This window comes from Protopterus annectens, chromosome 9.part0, assembly GCF_019279795.1.
Source record: "Protopterus annectens isolate FY-2018-M chromosome 9.part0, PAN1.0, whole genome shotgun sequence".
NCBI lineage: Eukaryota > Metazoa > Chordata > Ceratodontiformes > Protopteridae > Protopterus > Protopterus annectens.
Window position 1 is genome coordinate 655,054,534 of NC_056743.1, and position 21,425 is coordinate 655,075,958.

Here is a 21,425-nt window from a genome sequence, read left to right on the forward strand (position 1 = left end):
CCAAGGAAAAAAATTGCTGTTCTGAATGTTCAATGTTATGTGGTTTAGATATTTTAGGTTCGATGAAATAGCGTTCGCTATTTTCATTTTCGATAGCATGATATAAACGCATTTTTTCCTGGAGAGGGTTGTGGAACCACAGAGTGACCTACAAGAATTGGTGGTGGAGACAGTGTTTACAGAGACATTCAAAAGAGCATGATAGAGAAGGTGAAAAGGAAAAGGAGATGTGGAGGACAGGTGTAATGTTAAATTCACTAAAAGGGCAGACTAGAAAACCTAACCACTTTCTTTTTTCTCAGATGAAAGTAATTTAATATAATTACTAAACTAAAATTAGTAACATATGGTACAAAGATCTTGGAGGAAAAGTGTAGGTACATTTTTTGCAACACTCAGAAGCATTGTAGCTGTTTCAATCTGTTATGTCTACAATTATCCAGATTGTTTATGCTAACAACAGCAACTTCAAGTGAATAACTTACTAACAGAAAGGATTGCTAATCTAAAAACAACATCTCTAACAGTTTTAGAGGGAACTGTTAAAAATGTTGTGTACATTTATTAACTGCTAGGGGCAACATTTTGAAAGATGTGTCCATTTTTTTAAATGCCAGGTGGGTTGGGGTACAAAATGGAATTTTCTGGTTACACTCCTGTCTTGGAGCAGCTCTTTTCCTTACCTGTTATTAGCTTTTGGCTGCATGTGCTGTGTTCCTGTTTTGCACACCAGGCAAGCTCCTCCGAACCTGTAGAGACAGAAATGTGTCTCACAGGATCCCTGTACTATGGAATAGGCTCCCCATCTATGTAAAACAGAGTTCTTCCCTGACCCTATTCAAATGAAACATTGACAATTGGATGGGAAGTCATAAATTTACCCTTAGTTTAACCCCCATGTCCCATATGGACAGAGGCAGTGAATAAAAAGAGTATTATCCTAACCCCTCCCCACAAATCCTTAGTTACCTCCCTACTAACATGCACCCCCCCTTGTATAAATGCCTATGAAACTTGAGACCCAAATGGTTTGGGGTTCACTGCAAGGGTTGTAAGGGTCCTACCCCTTTTAACAACTTATGAACACTACACACACACACACACTCAAAAATATTTATGAGTGCATTAAGGCATAGAACTGATTTGTTAAAGGTGGACTTATTTTAAATGCAGTTTGTCTTTCCATTTTCTTTTTAGTTTAATGTTTCTGAACTTAAACAGTATCAGAAAGTTTAACAGCTGTTTTTTTTTTTTTTTTTTTTTTTTTAACTATGTTGTGCAGTGCGTAACCAAAGAGATGGGAACCCAGAATGAAAACTAAAGTACACACATACTTCTCAACTGTCCAAATTTTTGTCTCTCATATTTTGGTCTGCTCCTCATACAATTTGTGGGTTTCTAGCAAATCACTGAGGGTTGAAACTTATTAAAATGGCAAGATAGTTGACTTTAAGCCACCATTTCATTAAGATAATTCAGTCTGACTTAAAACCAATTATTCTAGTACCTAAGTTTATTTGAGAAATCTTAATAATTTGTCCCTGATTTTGGGGTCTTTATTCTCCGGATAATTTTAGCTTTGTCCAGACTTCTGGCACTTAGAAGTTGAGAGGTATGAGTCTACACAAATGTAACTTCCAACACACACACACACACTAGATATACTTGAGTGTTAGAAAGGCATAGTACTAATTTGTTAAAGAATGTCTTACTTTATATGTAATTTGCCTTTCCTTTTAGGAAATGCTGCAAATTATACGAGACCACAGTTACGACTGAATTCCACTACAGACGTGTGTAACTTGTACGCCTTTGAATATCACAGACCACGGTCCTTAAAGCTGATAAATAGAAACATGAAGAAATACAGCAGTGCAGATAATTGGGAAAGCAAGGAATAGAAATTGAAACCACAGTGCCTGTAAGGGTGTGTTGCCTGGTTAATGAGGGGGAGGCAGACACTATGCAGGATATAAAGGGAAGGAACGATGAATTTATTTTGTTTTGTGTGTTTTTAATGCACAACGAATACGTTAAGCGAGAGCAGTCCACGCAGCTTAAAAAGCTTACGATGAAGCATTTTCTGGCTCTAGTTACACTATTTTTACTGTGTATCAGTTACGGTAAGAAAAATTATGCTATTTTTACAGGGCAGCACTTCACAATGAATAATTTTCTGACTTTTATTAACTATTCGTTATAAGAAAAATAGTGCAGATATTTATATGGTTTACTTTAACATTTCATACTTTTTTTATTCTAACAGAAAAAGTATAAATATTTCTCTGTTTCTTGTTAAGTTTAACGTTTCTGGAGTTAGGAAAGTTGAACAGATTGTTGTGTTTGTGTGTGCGTCTGTAACTTAAATAATATCGTGCGTTGAATTATAACCAAGTTATGGGAACTTAACTCTTCCTAAGCGAGCAGTTGTTTGACGATCGGCACCATACCTATCAAGTGTCCAATTTTTGGCAGAATGCCCTGATTTCTATCTCATATTTTTGGTCTGCTGCGCATAAAATTTTGATTTTCTTACAGATTATTGGCAAATCGTTGAGGGCTCAAGTCAAAAATGAGACATTTGAGTTTCAGACTTCACAACTTTCAGAAAAGTCATGCTAATGTAAAACCTGTTATTCTATCAACTTTCTATGTTTGTAAGAACAAACTTAAAAAAAAAAAACGGTCCCTATTTTTGTTCTTTGCCCCCTATCATTTATGGCTTTGTCAAGATTTCTCATTCTGAAGGATGAGAGGTACGATCAGGACGTGAAAGCTCGCGGCGTCCTCTGACAGCGTTGGTGCATGTGCTCACTTCCTCCGGGAGATCTTGGGGTTTGCTTGCTTTGTACAGTTCGGGAGTCGGTGGAAGGGAATAATGCCCCCTAAAAATGTACTTTGTTTTGCAATCTTAGTAGTCTTGCTCGGATTTCTCAGATTTACTTCCTTTCCTAATTTGGGTCATAAAAATGCCATGAGTCTGGCATTTCCACATTATACTTCCCAACTGTTCAAATTGGGCTAATCGGTGATGATTGAAGTCCCTAAATAAAGACATACTTTCAGAATTGATATCTTTCAGAAAAACACACACTAAACATAGCTCCCATTATTCTTTCGTTTTCAAAGGTTATAGAAAGATAATTAAAATATGTTCATATTTGGGGGCATTTGTTCCCCCAGTTTTTTGTCTAGATCTCTGCTAAGAAGTTGAGGCCTATATCTCTGAACTGTACAGATTTTCGCCTCATATTTTTGCTGTGTTCCTCCTAAAATCTATGCCTTTCTGCCAAACAGCTGTGGATTGAAGTAATTAAATAATGACATAACTGCGAATTCTTTAGAAAATTCATGCTAATGCAAAGCCTGTTATTCTATCAACTTTCTAAGTTTGTAAGAGCAATATTTAAAATCTGGCCCTAGTCCCCACTCATTTTAGGCTTTGTCCAGATTTTTTGCTCTGAGAAGTTGAGAGGTTTGCGCGCCGCCTCGCACACCGTCTCTTAATTTTGAGATCTGTGATGGGATTAATCAGTATTTATCAGTTTATCTAAATAACTTGTTCATAGCCTAGTATAAACCTATGAACCTATCTGCCCTAAGGCATTTATAAGCCTAGCCCAAATTTTTGTGGCTTACGCCACCCCTTATATGAAAAAATACTGTGCCCATTAGTTTGTTGTGCCTCTGTCCAGCAGTGACACAGAGATGATTCCCGGGATAAACCTACGATCTCCCATCCACAGGTCAAGATTTCTCTTGAACAGAGCCAGCCAGGTGCTCTGCCTCACATGGACCGGGATTTTATTCCACAGCATAGGGAGTCTCTGAGTGATAAATCTATCCCTCCAGCACGTCCTATTTATATCCGTGCTAAGGTTTAAGTTGCTTGCTCTAGTGGTTTTGGTGGATTTGGATTTTTTGAGGTGGAGCATGTCCATTAATTCCGGGTTGGACATGGCCTTGTATGTCAGGCACATGTCACCTCTGAGCAGACACTATGCAACTGAATAGAGCTGGAGTTTCTTCAATCTGGCAGCATATGACAGATTTTGGAGTCCCTTTATCCTTTTGGTGAGGAACTTTTGGGGTCTCTCCAATTGCTGCAGATGTCGGGTGAGATACATCCCGAATGGGGCATTGTACTCGATCATTGGTCTGATAAGTGAAGAGTACAGGGAACAATGACCTCACTAGATCTGGATGTGAATCCCTTCATGATCAGGTGGGCAATGTAGAAGGTCTTTCTAACCACTTTAGCAACGTGAGTGTCAAAAGAAAGGTCACTGTCAACCTGGGTCCCCAGGTCCCTGATAACCTCTTCTGTGCTTAGTGGATTGCCACCTATATGGTAGCTTAGGGTTACCTTGTTTTTCCCAAAGGGTATGACTATACATTTTTTGGCATTTAACTTCAGGCCATGGCTCTGGCACCAGCTATCTGTTTCCGTGAGTCCCTTCTGAAGGATTTCCGTGTCCGATGCACTTTCCACTATGGCACCCAGTTTGCAGTCGTCAGCAAACTTTGTCAGCCAAAGTCCTCCCATGTTGGCCTGTACTTCTGAGAAGTAGATGCCGAACAATAGGGGGCCAAGGACCGAGCCCTGTGGGACACCACTTGTGACCGGCTTGGAGTCTGACATAGCACCAGCAACTCTAACCCTGTGGGTTCTGTCCTTAAGCCAGTTTGCAACCCATCTTGTGACATATGGGTTTACATTTAAGCTGGTAAGTTTTTCTACAATGCCTGAGTGGGGTATTGTGTCGAAAGCCTTTGCAAGGTCAAGGTAGGCTGTATGGACTGCCTTTCCCTCATCAATGGCCTTGGTGACTGTTTCGAAGAAGTCGACCAAGTTCAAAAGGCATGATCTGCCCTTGACGAAGCCAAACTGGGTCGGGTCCAATGTCTGCAAGTCCCCTATATCTTTGTTTATGAGCTCCATTATGATCCTCTCCATAGCTTTGCAGACTAGACTTGTTAAGCTTATGGGGCAGTAATTACCAGGGTCTGTAGAGGCACCGCCTTTGTGGAGTGGGACCACAGTTGCCTTACGCCACTCCTTGGGCACGTATCCTGTGGTAAGGCTGAGATTAAACAGCTGCCTTATGTGCGGGTTTAATTCCTCATTTAGCTCATGTAGCACACAGCCGGGGACACCATCCGGTCCCATTGATGCTGTGTTTTTAGCTTTAGAGAGAGCAGCTTTCACCTGCGCATTTGAGATGTCTGGGAGGCTACACTCCGCTGGGATAGTTATCTCTCCTTTAGGGGCGTAGAGAGGGGTGAAGTTTGCACTGAACCTGTCTGCCAGTATGTTGGCAATGTCTGTGGGTTCAGTGATTTTTGTATCATTTTGGACTAATTCTGAGCATAACTGAGAGTTTCCACCCAGGTTCCTAACATAGCTGAAAAAGGCCTTATGATTGTCCTTTGAATCCATGGCAATTTTTCTCTCAAAATTGGCCTTAGTTGATTTTATGAGTGCTCGTATTTTTTACTAATAATGATCAGGGGTGACTTCCCTTTTATGGATTTTGTTCTATCATGTAATAGCTTTCTCCTCTTATTGTAAAGTTTGTTAATGGCTGGGGTCCACCAGACTGGACGTTTGCCCTTTGTGGAAAGAGTCTTGGTTTTATTTGGGATTGCCTGATCCATGCAGTCCTGGAGGTGTACATAGAAGGCATTTGTAAGGGCTTCCGCAGCTTGGGTTGTGGTTTCCACTGGCTCAGGGGCCTTGAAGGATACCACACCAGTCTTGAGTAGTGTGAAGTTTGCTTTAGAGAAGTTCTTCACTGTGGTCTTTTGTTTGGGGTGGGGCGGGATGTGGATTTCCAGTGAGATTAGTTTATGATCAGATCTCACCAATGAGGGATATACTTCCAGTGTGGAGCATTTTGTCCCCATGTTTGTGATAATGAGATCTAGTATATTTTCTCCTCTCGTGGGAACAGTGACTAGCTGTTCCATGGCATTTGAATTTATGAACTCCAGGAACCATTGGACTAGAAAGTTAGGGCTTGAGTAATGTTCCCAGTCTATATTCGGGTAGTTGAAGTCACCCAATATGATGGTGTTTGGAGATACATTTATACCCTCCAGTGTCTTCAGGAAGGCTGTGTGGGGTTCCTGAGTTTGAGAGAGTGGCCTGTAGCATGCTACAATTTGTAGAGCAGTTTTGCCTATGGTTAGTTGCACCTGGATGGTTTCCGAGCTTAGTGCGTTGCCACCAACCTTGAGGTGTGGGTATCCTTTATGAATATGGATACACCCCTCCTTTTGTGGTGTGGTCCGGGTTTTGGGGCCGGAACGCATGATATGAGGTAAAACCTAATAGTGCCGGGGTGCTCTCAGGAGCCTTGAACCAGGTTTCAGTTACAGCACAGACATCGATGTTCTCCATACTGAGAAGGGCCTCGAGTGCGTGCATTTTGAGATTTAGACTTCTGGCATTGAGCAGCATTACCCTCAGTTTCTTCCCATTTTTGTTTTCTAGGGTGGTAGGTTTAGAATTTGAGCCTCGCCTAAAAAGGCACTATGGGGTGGCAAGAGCCTTAGCCAATATCCGGAATCCCAGGGTGACAGGTGCAAGCCGTCCCTTGAAGCAGCGTGGCTTGTCAAGCATGTCATCCCAGGCAGACAGACACTGGATCCCCTTTGAATGACACCAGACATTAAGCCAATTGTTAAAGCTGATCATCTTGTCTCTATATTGTGGCATCATTCTTGGTGAAGGAAGGATACTGCTCAGGGTCAGGGTCATACCTGCCTGGGCTACATAATCAGATAGCTCCTCTATGTCTCTTTTCATGTAGTCCAGGGAGGTACATCTCAGGTCGTTCACACCAGCATGGACAATGACTGTGTCATATTTGTACTTGCCGTGGAGTGACCCGAGTGCTTGTGTTATGTGGCGGATTCTAGCACCTGATAGGCAGCTTACTGTGACCCTCTCCTTGTTCAGCCTGGTGAGTGGGACGTCAGTGTGTCTGACTATGGAGTCACCTATGACAAGTATGTTTGGTGTTGTATTTGGCCTTAAGGGCTGTGACTGCTTTGCACACTGCTTTTGTGGTTTATGTGTTGCTTGTGGGGTGTCTTGAGGTAGCAGTTGTTTGGGTGTCTGCTTTGGAGGCCTCTGCTGTTTAGGTAAATTTTTACTCAGAGCCTCCGAGTATGTCTTTGTGTGTTTATGTGTTTGATTCAGTGGTGTGGTAGCATTATGTGAGGCTGGTTTTGTGGTGTGTGTAGTTGCCTTCTCCTCCTGTCTGGTCTTGCCAGTCCTGAGTTGAGAGAGCTCAGCCTCCAGTTTGGCTAAATAGCTGCATCTCTCGCAAGTATTTGTGTTATGTGGGAGGAGGAGAGGGTTGTCTGTGTACATGAGGCAGTTATAACATTGCCTCAAGATTCCCAGATTCACCAGCTGGACCGGAGAGGAGATTGACAACCAACCTTTGGACATGCTAGAATAATATTGGGAATTTCTTAATAATTGAAAACAAGGGCCAGTGGGGAGTGAGGGTGTAGTGCTTTTAATTTTTAGTGCTGACTTATATAATTGCTTTAGTGAGCAAGTGCCAGGTAACTTGAGTGCAATGTGTTACAAGTAACTAAATGCAAAAACGACAAACAGTAACTTTCAAGTGAAACAAGGAACTAGTACAGTAAGCAATGCAGATATCACTAGTCATCCACAGAAGCTGAGAAGCGTATTAGGTGGAATTAGCTTCCAGGGAAATAACAAGCAAACAAACAACAAGCATATAAACAAAGCTAGATTCAGCAGGCCTGGATCTAGTCTATGCTAGAGCAAACAAGGTGTACCAATTTCAGTAAGATACAGTTCAAATATTCAGGCACTATAAACCTTTAACCAGAAATTCCCAGCTCAGAAGGGCAGAGTCCAGCCTCTTCTCCCACAAGAGTGCAGACCACAAACCTTCTTAATGTAAAATAACTGGCCTGAAGCCCAAGTGCCTAAACCAGAACTAATACTCTTGGACACTGGGCTCTCAATCAGCAGTTCCCAACTTAGAAGGATGAAAGCTACCTGTCCTGCCACCACAGTGCTTGCCACAAACCTTCCTAATGTAAAACAACTGGTCTGAAGCCCAAGTGCTTAATCCAAAAGACTTAGAATGATAGCTACACTTTAATCAAGTTACAACCAAGCAGTAATAAGTACAATTGAATACTTTAGAGAATGTCTGGATTAGTGCTCAAGTTACACAAACAAAGCTAGATCCAGCAGGCCCGAATCCAGTCTATGCCACAGCAAACAAGGCGCACCAACTTCGGTAAGAAGCAGTTCAGATATGCATGCACTATAAGCCTTTAACCAGAAATTCCCAGCTCAGAAGGGCAGAGTCCAGCCTCTCCTCCCACAAGAGTGCAGACCACAAACCCTCTTAATGTAAAATAACTGGCCTGAAAGCCCAAGTGCTTAAACCAGAATTAATACACTTTTAGAATAACAGACACTGAGCCCTCAATCAGCAGTTCCCAACCTAGAAGGATGTAAGCTACCTGTTCTGCCACAGCAGTGCAGACCACAAACCCTCTCAGTGCAAAACAACTTGGCCGAAGCCCAAGTATTTAAACCAAAAGGCTTAGAATGAGTTACACCAAGCAGTAATAAATACAATTGAGTATTTTTAAGATGATGCAAAAGTAAAATGAAGTAGGTAGAAACACATATTTATCTGAACAAGTGCTGAGATCAAAGAAACAGATTTGAGTGCTGAAACTAGAAAACTGGCTAGTTATAAAAAAAAAAAAAACAAGCTAGAAGGCTTCCCTCAAACACAGAAGGGCTTGGGGGCTCAGAAGCCTACAAATAGTCTATACCACTTAACAGGAAAGGCAGGAAATAAGCTTAATTTTTTTTTTTTTTTTTTTGTCGGTTTCCCAGATGCTCTCTTTGTACACAGTAGGAGTGCCTGAAATCAGAATATGATCTCACTGCACTCAGTTGAGTGAGCAAATGAGATGGGCCCAGAGGCAGGCTGTGGGGCGGGCAGTTTCAAGGCCACTAAGATTAACACCAAAACAAAAACAGGCAGGGTGGGTGGGAATAACTGAAGAGCAGATTAACTGCCACTTGAGTTAAATATTCCTTCAACACAGTTTAAATCAAATTAAATACTGTATTTTTTTTTAAAAAAGTGCAGATAAAGAGTACTTTTTTGCCTTTTTATCTGTTAAAGTTTTGTCCAGTGTTACCCGAATGCTGTTGTACCCATAAAAAACGTCTTTCGGCTTTTCCTGGTTAGGGGTCACTCCACCACGGGGAGGACAGGCGGACTCCACACAGAGGGCACGCTAGCCCAGAAGCGAACAGGAGAGCTATAGAGTTATAGACTTATTTTACTCTAAAGAATGTCATTTAACTGTAGTTATCTCCCTTTATCCAAAAGTCACCAGCTTTAGGATGGAGTAAGAGGGACGAAGCTAAAATCTGAGAAAAAATCAGGTGCGTCCCTGAAAAGTAAAACACTGAAATGGGATATGCTTACCGGGCATTTCATTTGTATGCTGGAGTTTTCTTGTAAGAATGCTGTTAGGCTAGAATTTCAAAGTAGAAAAACTCTAGCCATTGTGCAAATTTTAATCTGAATGTTTTATCTGAAGTGTGAAAGCATCTAACACTCATGCGTGAAAAAATGAACGGTGGTTCCGGTCTCTGTAGTATAGATATCAAAAATTCATTTCATTCAAAAATTAATTTGACACTTGATTACCGGGAAAGTCCAACTGGGTAGAAGCCGTTTTCAGAGGAGGCCTCCAGGAGAAGAGCTCCAAATTACTACAAAGTGCTTTAAGAACAAATTTACAATATTGCAGAAGCGCGTACATTCAACTACGCTGTTTTCCATATTATATTTGGTGACGTTGGGTAGATCATGTTTATTCACAGTAAGACTAGCAATTACCAGGAAAGGTAAGTAGTGGGTGGGTTTGGGCGGTCCTTGCTACTGCGCATTTGGTGGGGTAATGTTCTAATACAAAACTGTTTCGAAATTAAAACAAGCAACAGCATCTGCAGTTTAATTATAACTTAGACATAATTATAAAAGCATAACAATCGATACAAGGTATATGACAATCATTTTATATTTAGCGAATTTTAAACAGTTTGTAGAGATCTAAACTAGCCTAATAAAATAGGAATTGCAATATGATGTGTGTGTGGGGGTACAGGCTTATGGTATATTTAGAGAGAGAAAAATCAGGGAAGAGAATTAGATAGCAGTAAGGGAAGGGAGAGTAAGAGGTATAATGAAAGGTCCTTAACATTTAGGAATAGTTTATCCTAGTTTTGAACAAGAACAGAGTCAGATTTTAGCTAGGGAAGTCTTTCAGAGTTCCCAGTGTAATTATAAGTGGGGCAAAGGCCAAAAAATAGCAATTTCTAAATGTTGATCTTGTGTATTCAGAAATTTGTGAGTAACAGGTTGTGAATTAGTATCATTTAGGTCATATGAAGAATAACATTTCTTAAATGGTGACTAAAGTCCTCAATACTTTATCCAGAAAAACACATTTTGAGGACCAGACAAAAATGAGGCAAGTAGGGACATCGAGGAATATGGTGATATTTGAAAGATTCTTGGATATTCTCTATAGCTAGAGCATTAGGTATTTAATTAGGTGCTGCAGTGTGAGGTGTGATTGTCTTAAGTAGAAGTTAAAATTCCATTTCTTTTCACTTCAGTACATCCAGCAAAGTGGTATCCATTGCATCTTTAGGCAAAATGCAAAAAGAAACACTTTTGACTTGATACTTCCACACCATCATCATACACTTGTTCTCTGTTGCTGACTTAAAGGACCACTACGGGCAAACTATGAAAAAACATATATTTTTTATCTTGCCATGATTTACTGCACTTCCTAAAGCTGCCTGCAGCAAAATAAGTGCTCTTTCTTTTACTCTAGTCTTCCCTCATGGGGGCAGACATTGTGATTCCTTTGGAAAGCTAAATCTGTCTCAATGCACAGACTGTGAGAACAAATAGCCCTACCATTTGTTGTCAGACTAGACTTCCATTCACTTAGAATGGACCACCTGAAAAAAATGCCTTAAAAAACCCTAGTTTTTCTTTTATTTATTTATTTTTCTGGATTTACTATTTGTGGCCCAGCTCAGCCTTTTGTCTTCTGTAACAAGATTGCACATTTCAACCACATTACTTCACTGTCTAACTGGTTGCTACATCAAACAGCCTTTTTTGTTTGCACTTTAAGTTGTCCATCTATTTTCCCCCTGTTATTTGTAACTATTTGCATTGCCTTACTGTTTTATACCATCTTGGCTGTTTTTTGCTAATACTGCCTAGAGTTTTGTCCTATTTAAGTCAATGCCTTAAGTGAATATGCGTGGGTTGGGATGGCAACAATCATAGTCTGCTGTGAGAGGAGACATTATTACAGGTGTGACAATGTGAGGTATAGCCAGATGTGCCAGGAGAAGTAGGGCAATGGATGTGTAACATATGCCAGCACAGCGAGCCAGAATTTATTTGTCATTTGTCTGCCTGGCTATTACACAACCTTCCTGATATTCATGCCACTACTGAGACCTGGTTAGAACCCAACATTAGACTCAGAAATCCTCCCTCCTGGTTATAATGTTAGAGCTGACATACTCCACAAGAAAGCTGGAGGTCTTGCTCTTTTCTATCTTAACTCCCGTACTATTACCCCTATGAAGGCTGCCAGCCTAGCTAGATAGAATTTTATAAATAATTCTCGGAGACAGGATGCCTGGACTAAGGAATTCTTTCTATTGTCTTAAGACAAGAGTTAATTACTAGACTTTACACGTAAAATGTCTTTTATTGCTGTGGCTTCCCGCAGGTGCAGATTACAAAAAGAAATGTAAATTTTGAGTTGCTGTTAGCCGGGGAACCAAGTGTCAATAATGATGTAATGTGAAATGATTCAGCAGTACTGTGCTATCAATTTAAGACTTTCTCAGAGAGAGAGAGACAGTGATTAAAGCATTTTGGATTTTGTCTGAAGACATCAACTCACCAGCACTCTGCCTTTGCTATGTAAGTAAGATATTTATTTAGAACAGTGATTTCTCTTAGAGATAGAAATAGCCAGATCAGTCTAGCTGTTTTCGATATTTGTCAGACTATTCTACAGTATTATTTTAAAGCATTTTCCCATGATTTCAGAACTCTGTGATGTCATTGTGTTGAAGTAATAAGTATTGTGTTGTGTTTTTATTATTTATTATTAAATATTATTACACCTTTCAACTGTGGCTGTTTTGTGTAAAGGTAATTTAAGCTCTTGGAGTACATTGCATGTGTTTGGTGATACTGTCCAAGCCACTCCAATAGCTTTAGCCTTGGGTCACACTTACTATTTGGTTAACAGTAATATTACACAGTGAAATTAGTCACCCTTTGGGAAGGGCCTTATAGTAGCTGATATTAGTGGTTGGTTGCAGTGATTTTTACCATAGTCTGGAGAGAAGAGGGCATAGCTAGAGAACCTGTGTCAGCCTTCCTCAGGAGTGTGTGTGTTGTATATAACTCATATTGCAAAGTGTGTGTGTGTTTGTCAGCTGCGTGGGCAGGGGCACAAATCACTGGCTGGATAGAGAGGGTGCTGGAGGTTTTGGCTTGACCAATAGACTGGGATCTGTATCCTGTAGCTGTGCCAGTGGGGAGTCTTATTGGGGATCTGGAGAGAAAGGGAGAAACCAGCCCCAGACTGACTGTGATCTGTATGTGTTCTTAAGGGAAATTGTACTTTACTGTGTGTGTACTTATCCTTCCCAATGTGCACACCCCCCACTGGTGCTAGTGGTGAGGATTGAGACTCCTTGATTACTGGGCCAGTGCATGGGTGTCACATATTAATTGTTTGGCATTGGTGGGATATACACATTAAATATTGTTTGATCATGGTGAGTTAGCCACATCACATACTAACTGGCCTGTAGTGGTGTGGGTAGTGAATTCCTGTAGCTTGTGTACCATGATCACTGAATGTGTTTTTGTACTGTAAATCAGCCATGCAGTGAATATTTAGTTCAGATCACAATTGTTTAATTTCTTTTGTTAGCTTAGTTAGTTAGGGAGAGCAGGCAAGCATGTCAGCAGAGGAGTATGGCAAGCTGACAAGGAGCCAGTTTGCTGAGATGTGCTAGGCTAAGGGACTGGCACATGGAAACCTGACTAAGGCAGACATGATTGCAGCTTTGGTCACAGCTGCATCAGAAAACAGCAATCAGGAGGATGATCAGACTGGCTGTGGAGATATACAACAGTCTGAGAATGGACAGTTCACCCTTTCGGCAGAGGACTTAAAATCCATCTGGAGTTACAGACTTGAGTTTGAGGCCAGACGTTTGAAAATGGATGCTGTATTGAAGGAGAGGCAGAGGCAGCAAGAAAAGGAGATGGACCCCAGAAGCACAAAAGGTCAGTAAATCTCTTCTGTGGTTTACAGAGGGGGATAGTTTTGATAGTTTCATATGTCTGAGAGGGTATGTAAACAGTGTGAGGTTGACCAAAGGCTCTGGGTACAGTTCTTGACCCATTTACTGTATGGTAAAGCTGCAACTGTGTTGTGTTTAAATTATCTGATCATGAATGTTTTGATTATACTGCTGTTAAGAATTCTTTGTTAGAATTTTTTAAGCTAATCTCTGCCTAACACACAAAGCTATGTCAAACCCAGAGCTGTTGGACATGCTCCACTTAAAGAAGTCCCAATCCCTCAGAGCTACATGCTCTAGGGACCTAAACCTTGTCACCACAATAAACAGAACATGCCGGAGGGATAGATTCCTGTCCAAGTGACTTCCCATACTCTGGAATAAACTCCCTATCTATATCAAACAAAGCTCCACATTAGTACTCTTCAAGAAAATTTTTGATGATTGGATGGGAAATAGGAAATTCACCCCGGGGATCACTTCTGTGGCTCTGCTCAACAGTGGCACAGGAAAATAATTTTCTTTGGTGGCAAAAGCCAGGGTACCTTTTTGGCTGGGCTTGTATAGGCCTTAGGGCCGATAGCCTAGAACCTACCTATGAACCTAATACCTGAAGCTTATAGGAAAAGTTTCATGAGCATACACTCAAGGCAGATGAAAGTGTGTGTGAATATGTTGCTGAACTAAGCACTTATTTTCATAGGTGGGTGAGTGAATGTCAGGGCACCACTTTTGAAGGGCTGGCAGACCTTTTGGTGAAGGAACAATCACTTAGCACTTTGCCTGAGGAGATGAGGATCTGGTTAGCTGATAAACAATATGCTACTTCAGATGCGGTGAGGAAGAAGAGAGACCTTTACCTAGCAAGCAGGGTATCCCTGTGCAGGAAAGGGACACCCAGTGCTGCTCATGGGTCTAAGGAAACCTGTGGTGGGCAGCCCAGACTGCCCCAACTGAATCTGTCAGTAGCAGGGGAAGCTACTAGTCCAGGTACACATCCAGGACCTACTGTTAAATGTTTTGAATGCAACCAGTGGGGCCATGTGGCATATAGATGTCCACAGAGGCAAGGTGGGGAACAAAAGGTGAGGGAGCCAGTAAGTGGGAAAAACAAAATATCAACAGAAGATTGTCTTAACACAACAAGGGTACCAAATTGCCACCAGAGGTTATATCCTATCATAGTGAATGGCAAAGAGGCCATTGATAAGAGAGACACAGCCTCTGACTTAACCATTATGAAGCCTGCAATGGTTACATTGGAGCGCTACTTGCCTGGGCAGTCTACTCCAGTCAGAGCTTTAGGAAGGACCCCATTCCAAATACCTTTGGCTAGGGTTCACCTTGACTGGGAGGGTGGAAAAGGAAGCCAGCAACTGAGTGTGTTTGAGGATATCCCTACAGATGTCCTGATAAGGAATGAGTTTGATAATGCAGTACCATGTGCTCATGCACGTACATGCAGTCAGGCTTGGAGACAAGCATGTGGGTCTGGTAGCCTGGGGGAGACCCAGACAGACTGCACACTTGCAGCCAGGACTGGTGAGGCGGTTACTTCAGGGAGGGAGCTACGCTGTGGCAGTGAGACTGAAGGTGAGCCACAGCTTCTTGTGGGTACTGATGGTCCCTTGGCAGAGTGACTGCAAAGGTAGAGGTGAGTAGTAGTACCCAGGCTGACAGTGAGGCACCACTGTCAGAGGATGCCAGATGTCCTGTGGAAGGGGAGCTGGGAAGGGTTATAAAGAGAGAGAGTTAAGACAGGCTCAGCTCTCAGACCCAACATTACAAGGCCTGAGGCAGGTAGCTAGGGAGGCACCTGATTCTCAAGGGAAGGAGTAATCTGTATACTGGGACAAAGGATTACTGTATAGAGAGTGGACCCCTGAGGGAAGGATAGAAGGTGAGAGAATACAGCAGTTGGTAGTGCCTAGAGCCTACCATCTGGCTCTTCTAGCCATAGCCCATGATATTCCCTTTGCAGGTCATATGGGCATAAAACATACAGAGAGACGTATTATGCAGAACATCTATTGGCCTGGAATTTCCAGAGATGTAACAGGGTACTGCAGGACCTGTGAGCAGTGCCAAAAGGTAGGCAAGTAAATCCAAAACGAAAGGTAACCTGTAAAACAATCAAAGTGGTTGTAATGAATAAAGAGGATTACTTTAACAAAATTACAACAATGCTAAATGACAACAACACATATGAGAAGGTGTCAAGACATGAAATGAATAGAGCATACACCAAATTGGATTGGATCATGTATGAATACTTGATGGATGGAGTTATTGCAAAGGAGAGATTGAAGAAACTCCAGCTCTATTCAGTCACATACCGTCTGCTCAGAGGTGACATGTGCCTGACATACAAGGCCATGTCCAACCCGGAATTAATGGACATGCTCCACCTCAAAAAATCCAAATCCACCAAAACCACTAGAGCAAGTGACTTAAACCTTAGCACGGATATAAATAGGATGTGCTGGAGGGATAGATTTATCACTCAGAGACTCCCTATGCTGTGGAATAAAATCCCGGTCCATGTGAGGCAGAGCACCTCGCTGACTCTGTTCAAGAGAAATCTAGACCTGTGGATGGGAGATCGTAGGTTTACCCCGGGAATCATCTCTGTGTCACTGCTGGACAGAGGCACAACAAACTAATGGGCACAGTATTTTTTCATATAAGGGGTGGCGTAAGCCACAAAAATTTGGGCTAGGCTTGTAAATGCCTTAGGGCAGATAGCCTAGTATAAACCTATGAACCTATGAACCTATGAATACAATTTTCTCAATGTGGAACATCCTATTACTCCATCCATCTTTGGTATTCCAAAAATTCATAAAAGCATTCATGACCCACCATTTAGACCTATTGTTTCAGCCAGAGGGTCCAAAACTGAAGCTATGGCTTCATTTATTGATTTTCATTGCAAGGATGTCTTAGGTAATTTGGATCATATTGCTAAGGATTCATGGCATTGTTTGGACAAAATTAGAACTAGGCTTGTTGGAATTAACCAGGAGTTTTTTATGGCCACTATTGATATTGTGAGTCTTTTGCCATACCGCACAAACAAGGTTTGGAGATGTTTGAAGTGAGCCTACTCAAGTTTGGTACACTTAGTAGTGATAAATGTAAATTCATTACGGAATTAATGGAACTAGTTCTTGAAAATAATTTCATGTTCCTGAATGGTGAATATTTCAGACAAAAAACTGGTGTAGCAATGGGGGCACGGTGTGCTCCGATTTATGCCAACCTGGTGTTAGCGTTATGGGAGACGCACAAGATTTTTTCCTCATGTTTTTGGGATGATGTGGTTCTATATTTGAGGTTTTTGGACGACATTCTGATTTTTTGGAAGGGTACTAGAGAAAGATTTACTGAGTTTGAATCATTCCTAAATACTACAACAACCTTCCTGAGTTTTACCAGTAAGATGGTTGATAATTATTGTGAATATCTTGATATATTATTGTACAAAAACAACGACATGATAGATACTAATATTTATAGGAAAAAAACACACGCCAATTCCTTTTTACACTTTGATAGTTGTCACCCTTACCATCAAAGGAAGAATTTAGTCAAAGGACAGATGGTAAGATTATCCAGAATTATCAATGACGATACTTTTCCTTGATGAAATGAAAATCTTGTCAAGCATGTTTTCTGATAGAGGATATTCTAGGGAACTGATTGATAATATTAGTAATGAGATACGGATTAAAAGAAATGTCTACCAACCTATTATTAAATTCGGCCTTTCAAACACCATTAGTACGAATAGACCACGTATTGGTAACGACATCTTAGTCATCCCTTACAATGACACATCTATGAAGATCGTAAATGCTGTAAGAGATTGTTGGTCTAGTGTATTCACGAACCATGGTGAATGCACTGATATTTTGGGTTTTTTGCCAAAAGTTACCTACAGTAGAGGTATGAATTTGAAAGAGTATTTTGAATCAACACAGAGTATGAATACATATGTTAAGTCTAAGATGGGCAAATGTGGTTTTTGTCATTTCTGTAGATTTATTAATGATGGTCCATATGCAGTAGTTCCTAACTATGGTAAAACCATTAGATGCCCGGGACATTGCAATTGCAAAACAAAAATGGTAATATACCTTGCTACCTGTTCTACATGTCCTGCATACTATGTTGGGAAAACTATTAGGATGCTTAAAGACCGAATAGGAGAACATGTTAGAGACATTAAAAAGAAGAAAGACACCAGTGCATTATATTTACACAGCACAAGATGCAACAATTTTAAAAGGTTTCTATTTTTTTGTTATTGATAGAATACCTTTCAACAGCAACAAGGGTGGTGATGAAAAAACACTATTAGAGGTTAAAGAATGTTTGTGGCAGCTTAGATTTAATGCTAACACATACCCTGGTATTAATGACTGTATTTCCATAGCCAGTGTACTCAAATACAAATCGCTATTTATATAGGTTTTAGAGTAATATAGCTTATTATATACATTACTAATTTTTCTATTTTATGCTATTTTAGGTTTTAAATATTTGTGCATTGTGTGTTTTATTCTGATTAAATTATTAAAATATTAAATTATTTAATTAACAAAAGTATTATATAAATTATATTAAAAATCAGGTTTGCATTTTTAGCTGTAATCTAGTATTTTTTTAGTATTTGTATTTATCATTAATATATATATAAGTATTGACTATATATATTAGGCGTTTCAGCATTAATTAGAAGTGTTTAATTAATTGAATAATTATTTATTGATGCATCTATTTAAATTGAGAATTTTGTGAATGACGTTCTACTCTGATGCCCACAGTTTGGGTGAAAGCGCTTAGTACTTGGTCAGTGTATTATCAGACAGACTTCAAGCAATAAACCTGAGTTCTCCAAAAGGTAGGCAAGGCAGGAGACAAGGTGAGAACTCCTTTGATGCCTTTCTGTGATTAAGGAGCCATTTCTGAAGGTAGCTATGGATATTGTGGGGCCTCTGAGTACCCAAAGTTCCACAGGGAAAAAGTATATCCTAGTGGTAGTAGATTATGCTACAAGATACCCTGAGGCAGCAGCTTTGTCCTCAATTGAGGCGGAAAAGGTGGCAAATGCTTTGTTAGAGGTTTTCAGCAGAGTAGGTTCCCCAAAAGAAATACTGACTGACAGAGGTGCCAATTTCATGTCAGACCTGCTGGCTTGCCTGTGGAAGTACTGTGGGGTGAAGCACCTAAAGACCAATCCCTACCATCCCCAGACTAATGGTCTTGTTGAGAGGTTAAACTCTACACCCAAGTCCATGCTATGGGCATTTGCAGACCAGTTTAAGGGGGACTGGGAAAAATATTTGCCCAGCTGTTTGCTTGCAGACAGGTTCCCTAGGAATCCACAGGTCTTTCACCCTTTGAGTTGCTGTATGGGCATAGTGAGAAGACCACTAGATTAAATTCAAGATAAGTGAGAAGAGTGTGAATCCCACAAGGAGTCTGTTGTGGCATGTGTCCTAAACCTCAGCACAAGGCTCAGGAACTCAAGCCCGACAACAGAAAAAGGTCTGGTATGACAGGAATGATAGAGCTAGAGTATGCGGTAGGGCAGCAGGTAATGGTTCTCATTCCTGTCAGATGCAACAAGCTGCAAGCAGCTTGGGAGGGACCCTACAAGGTGGTAAGAAAAGTAAGTGATGTTAACTACATGGTGGCACTGCTAGGCAGGATTCAGGAGCACAAATCGTACCATGTGAACATGAAACCTTACTATGATAGGGAGGCCCTTGTGCTAAGTATTTGCAGTGGATTGCAGGAGGAGTCTGAGGGAGATCTGGTGACTGATCTCTTCAGTGAGACTCAGACTGACACCTCAGTGGAAGGGGTAGCAATGTCCCAGCAGATACCTCCTACCCAGGTTCGAGAAATCCAAGCAGTCTTACAGGACTTTGGGGACATGTTCACTGGGAAATGAGGGTGCACCCACCTGGTACAGTACCAGGTGGCTACAGGACCCCAAAGGCCTATTAGGCAGGCCCCTTATAGGGTGCCCTAGAGAGTCAAACAGACTCTGAGGGAGGAGATACAGGAAATGTTGGAACTAGGGTAATTCAAGAGTCCAATAGTCCCTGGGCCTCTCCAGTGGTGCTGGTGCCAAAGAAGGATGGCAGCATCAGGTTCTTTGTGGACTACAGGGAATTTAATAGTCTGACAAAAGTCAGGTGCATACTCCATGCCTAGGATAGATGAAGCCCTAGAGCAGCTGAGTGGGGCTTAGTATCTTACAACCATTGATCTTATCAAGGGTTACTGGCATGTGCCCTTGACTCCCAGTGCTAGAGAGAGGTCAGCCTCTGTGACTCCTTTTGGCTTGTATGAGTTCACAAAGATGCCCTTTGGGATGAAAAATGGCCCAGCAACTTTCCAAAGGCTGGTAGATCATATCATAGCAGAAGCAGGAGGGTTTGCCCTTGCTTACCTAGATGATATTGCCATCTACAGCCATTCCTGGCAAGAGCACCTTCAACATGTCAGGGAAGTGCTGGGCAGACTACAGAGGGCAGGGTTGACCATTAAACCAAGCAAATGTCAGGTGGGTATGGCAGAACCTGCCAAAGTAGAAGCCATTTAGGCATTGCCTGCACCTCTAGGGACAGCAAGGTACTACTGAAAGTTCATCCCTAGTTATAGTACCATAGATGCTCTTCTCACAGATCTGACAAGGAAAAACAGGCCAGACAAGGTAGTGTGGACCACATAATGTGAGCTGGCATTCCAGAAGCTTTGGGAGGACTCAATGTGTTTGCCAGTCCAGATTACAGCAAATAATTTGTTGTGCAAGTAGATGTTTCAAACCATGGGGTGGGGGCTGTACTTAGCTATTCAGCTGTAGAAAAGAAATGTTTAGCCATAGTGTGGGCACTGCAGAAACTTCAGCCTTATCTGTATGGAAGAAAATTCACTGTAGTTAGAGATCACAATCCCCTAACATGGTTACACCGAGCCAGCCAGAAAAATGCCAAGTTACTAAAATGGAGCCTAGGGTTGCAAGCATATATGTCAGTGGGGTTAGCAATGTCAATGCAGATGGGCTCTCAAGACAGGGAATGGGGTAAGGTATATTCAGATAGACCTAACCCTGTCAAGCAATGTTTCTCAAGGCTCACTTGAAAAACTAGCTTGGGTTCTCGGGTGGGTGGGTTGGTGGGGGGGGGGGATATATGTGAAGGCTGCCAGCCTAGCTAGATAGACTTTTACAAATAATTCTATGTCATTGTAAATATTAATGTAATCCATAGGCTTGTTTTACAAATGCAAAGATAACTATATGTTATGATTTAACTATATGTTGTACTGAGCTTCAAAAATGTAACCACAATGCAGTCTGCTGGAAGAAAGCTGATAAGTTAAGCATTTTATGACTGTTTGATCTCCAGCTCAGAGACATAATGCCTGGGCTAAGGAATTATTTCTCTTGTCTTAGGACAAGAGTTAATTACTAGATTTTAGAAGTAAAATGTATTTTATTGTTGTGGCTTTCTGCAGGTGCAGATTGCAAAAAGAAATATAAAATTTGAGTTGCTGTTAGCCTGAGAACCAGAGAAGTGTCAAGAATGATGTAATGTGAAATGACTCAGTACTACCGTGTTATCAATTTAAGACTTTCAGTGAGAGAGAGAGAGAGAGAGAGAGAGATTAAAGCATTTTGGATTTTGTCTAAAGACATCAACTCACCAGCACTCCACCTTTGCTCTGTAAGATATTTATTTAGAACAGTGATTTCTCTTAGAGATAGAAATAGCCAGATTAGTCTAGCTGTTTTCTATATTTTTGTCAGACTATTCTACAGTATTATTTTAAAGCATTTTCCTGTGGTTTCCGAACACTGTAATGTCATGGTGTTGAAGTAATAATTATTGTCTTGTGTTTTTATTATTTATTATTAATATTTTTAAACCTTTCAACTATGGCTGTTTGG

General features: G+C 41.1%; 1 protein-coding gene across 1 annotated transcript in view; it reads left to right on the forward strand.

The window, feature by feature from the left end:
- Nucleotides 1-1,883: 1,883 nt before the first annotated feature.
- The window catches only part of LOC122811410 (sperm acrosome membrane-associated protein 4-like), a 61,990-nt gene continuing 42,448 nt past the window's right edge, over nt 1,884-21,425 (forward strand). The window contains exon 1 of the mRNA XM_044083239.1: nt 1,884-2,123. Within this exon, the coding sequence (XP_043939174.1) occupies nt 1,964-2,123 (160 nt within the window). The 5' untranslated portion in view covers nt 1,884-1,963. The remainder of the gene's footprint in view (nt 2,124-21,425) is intronic.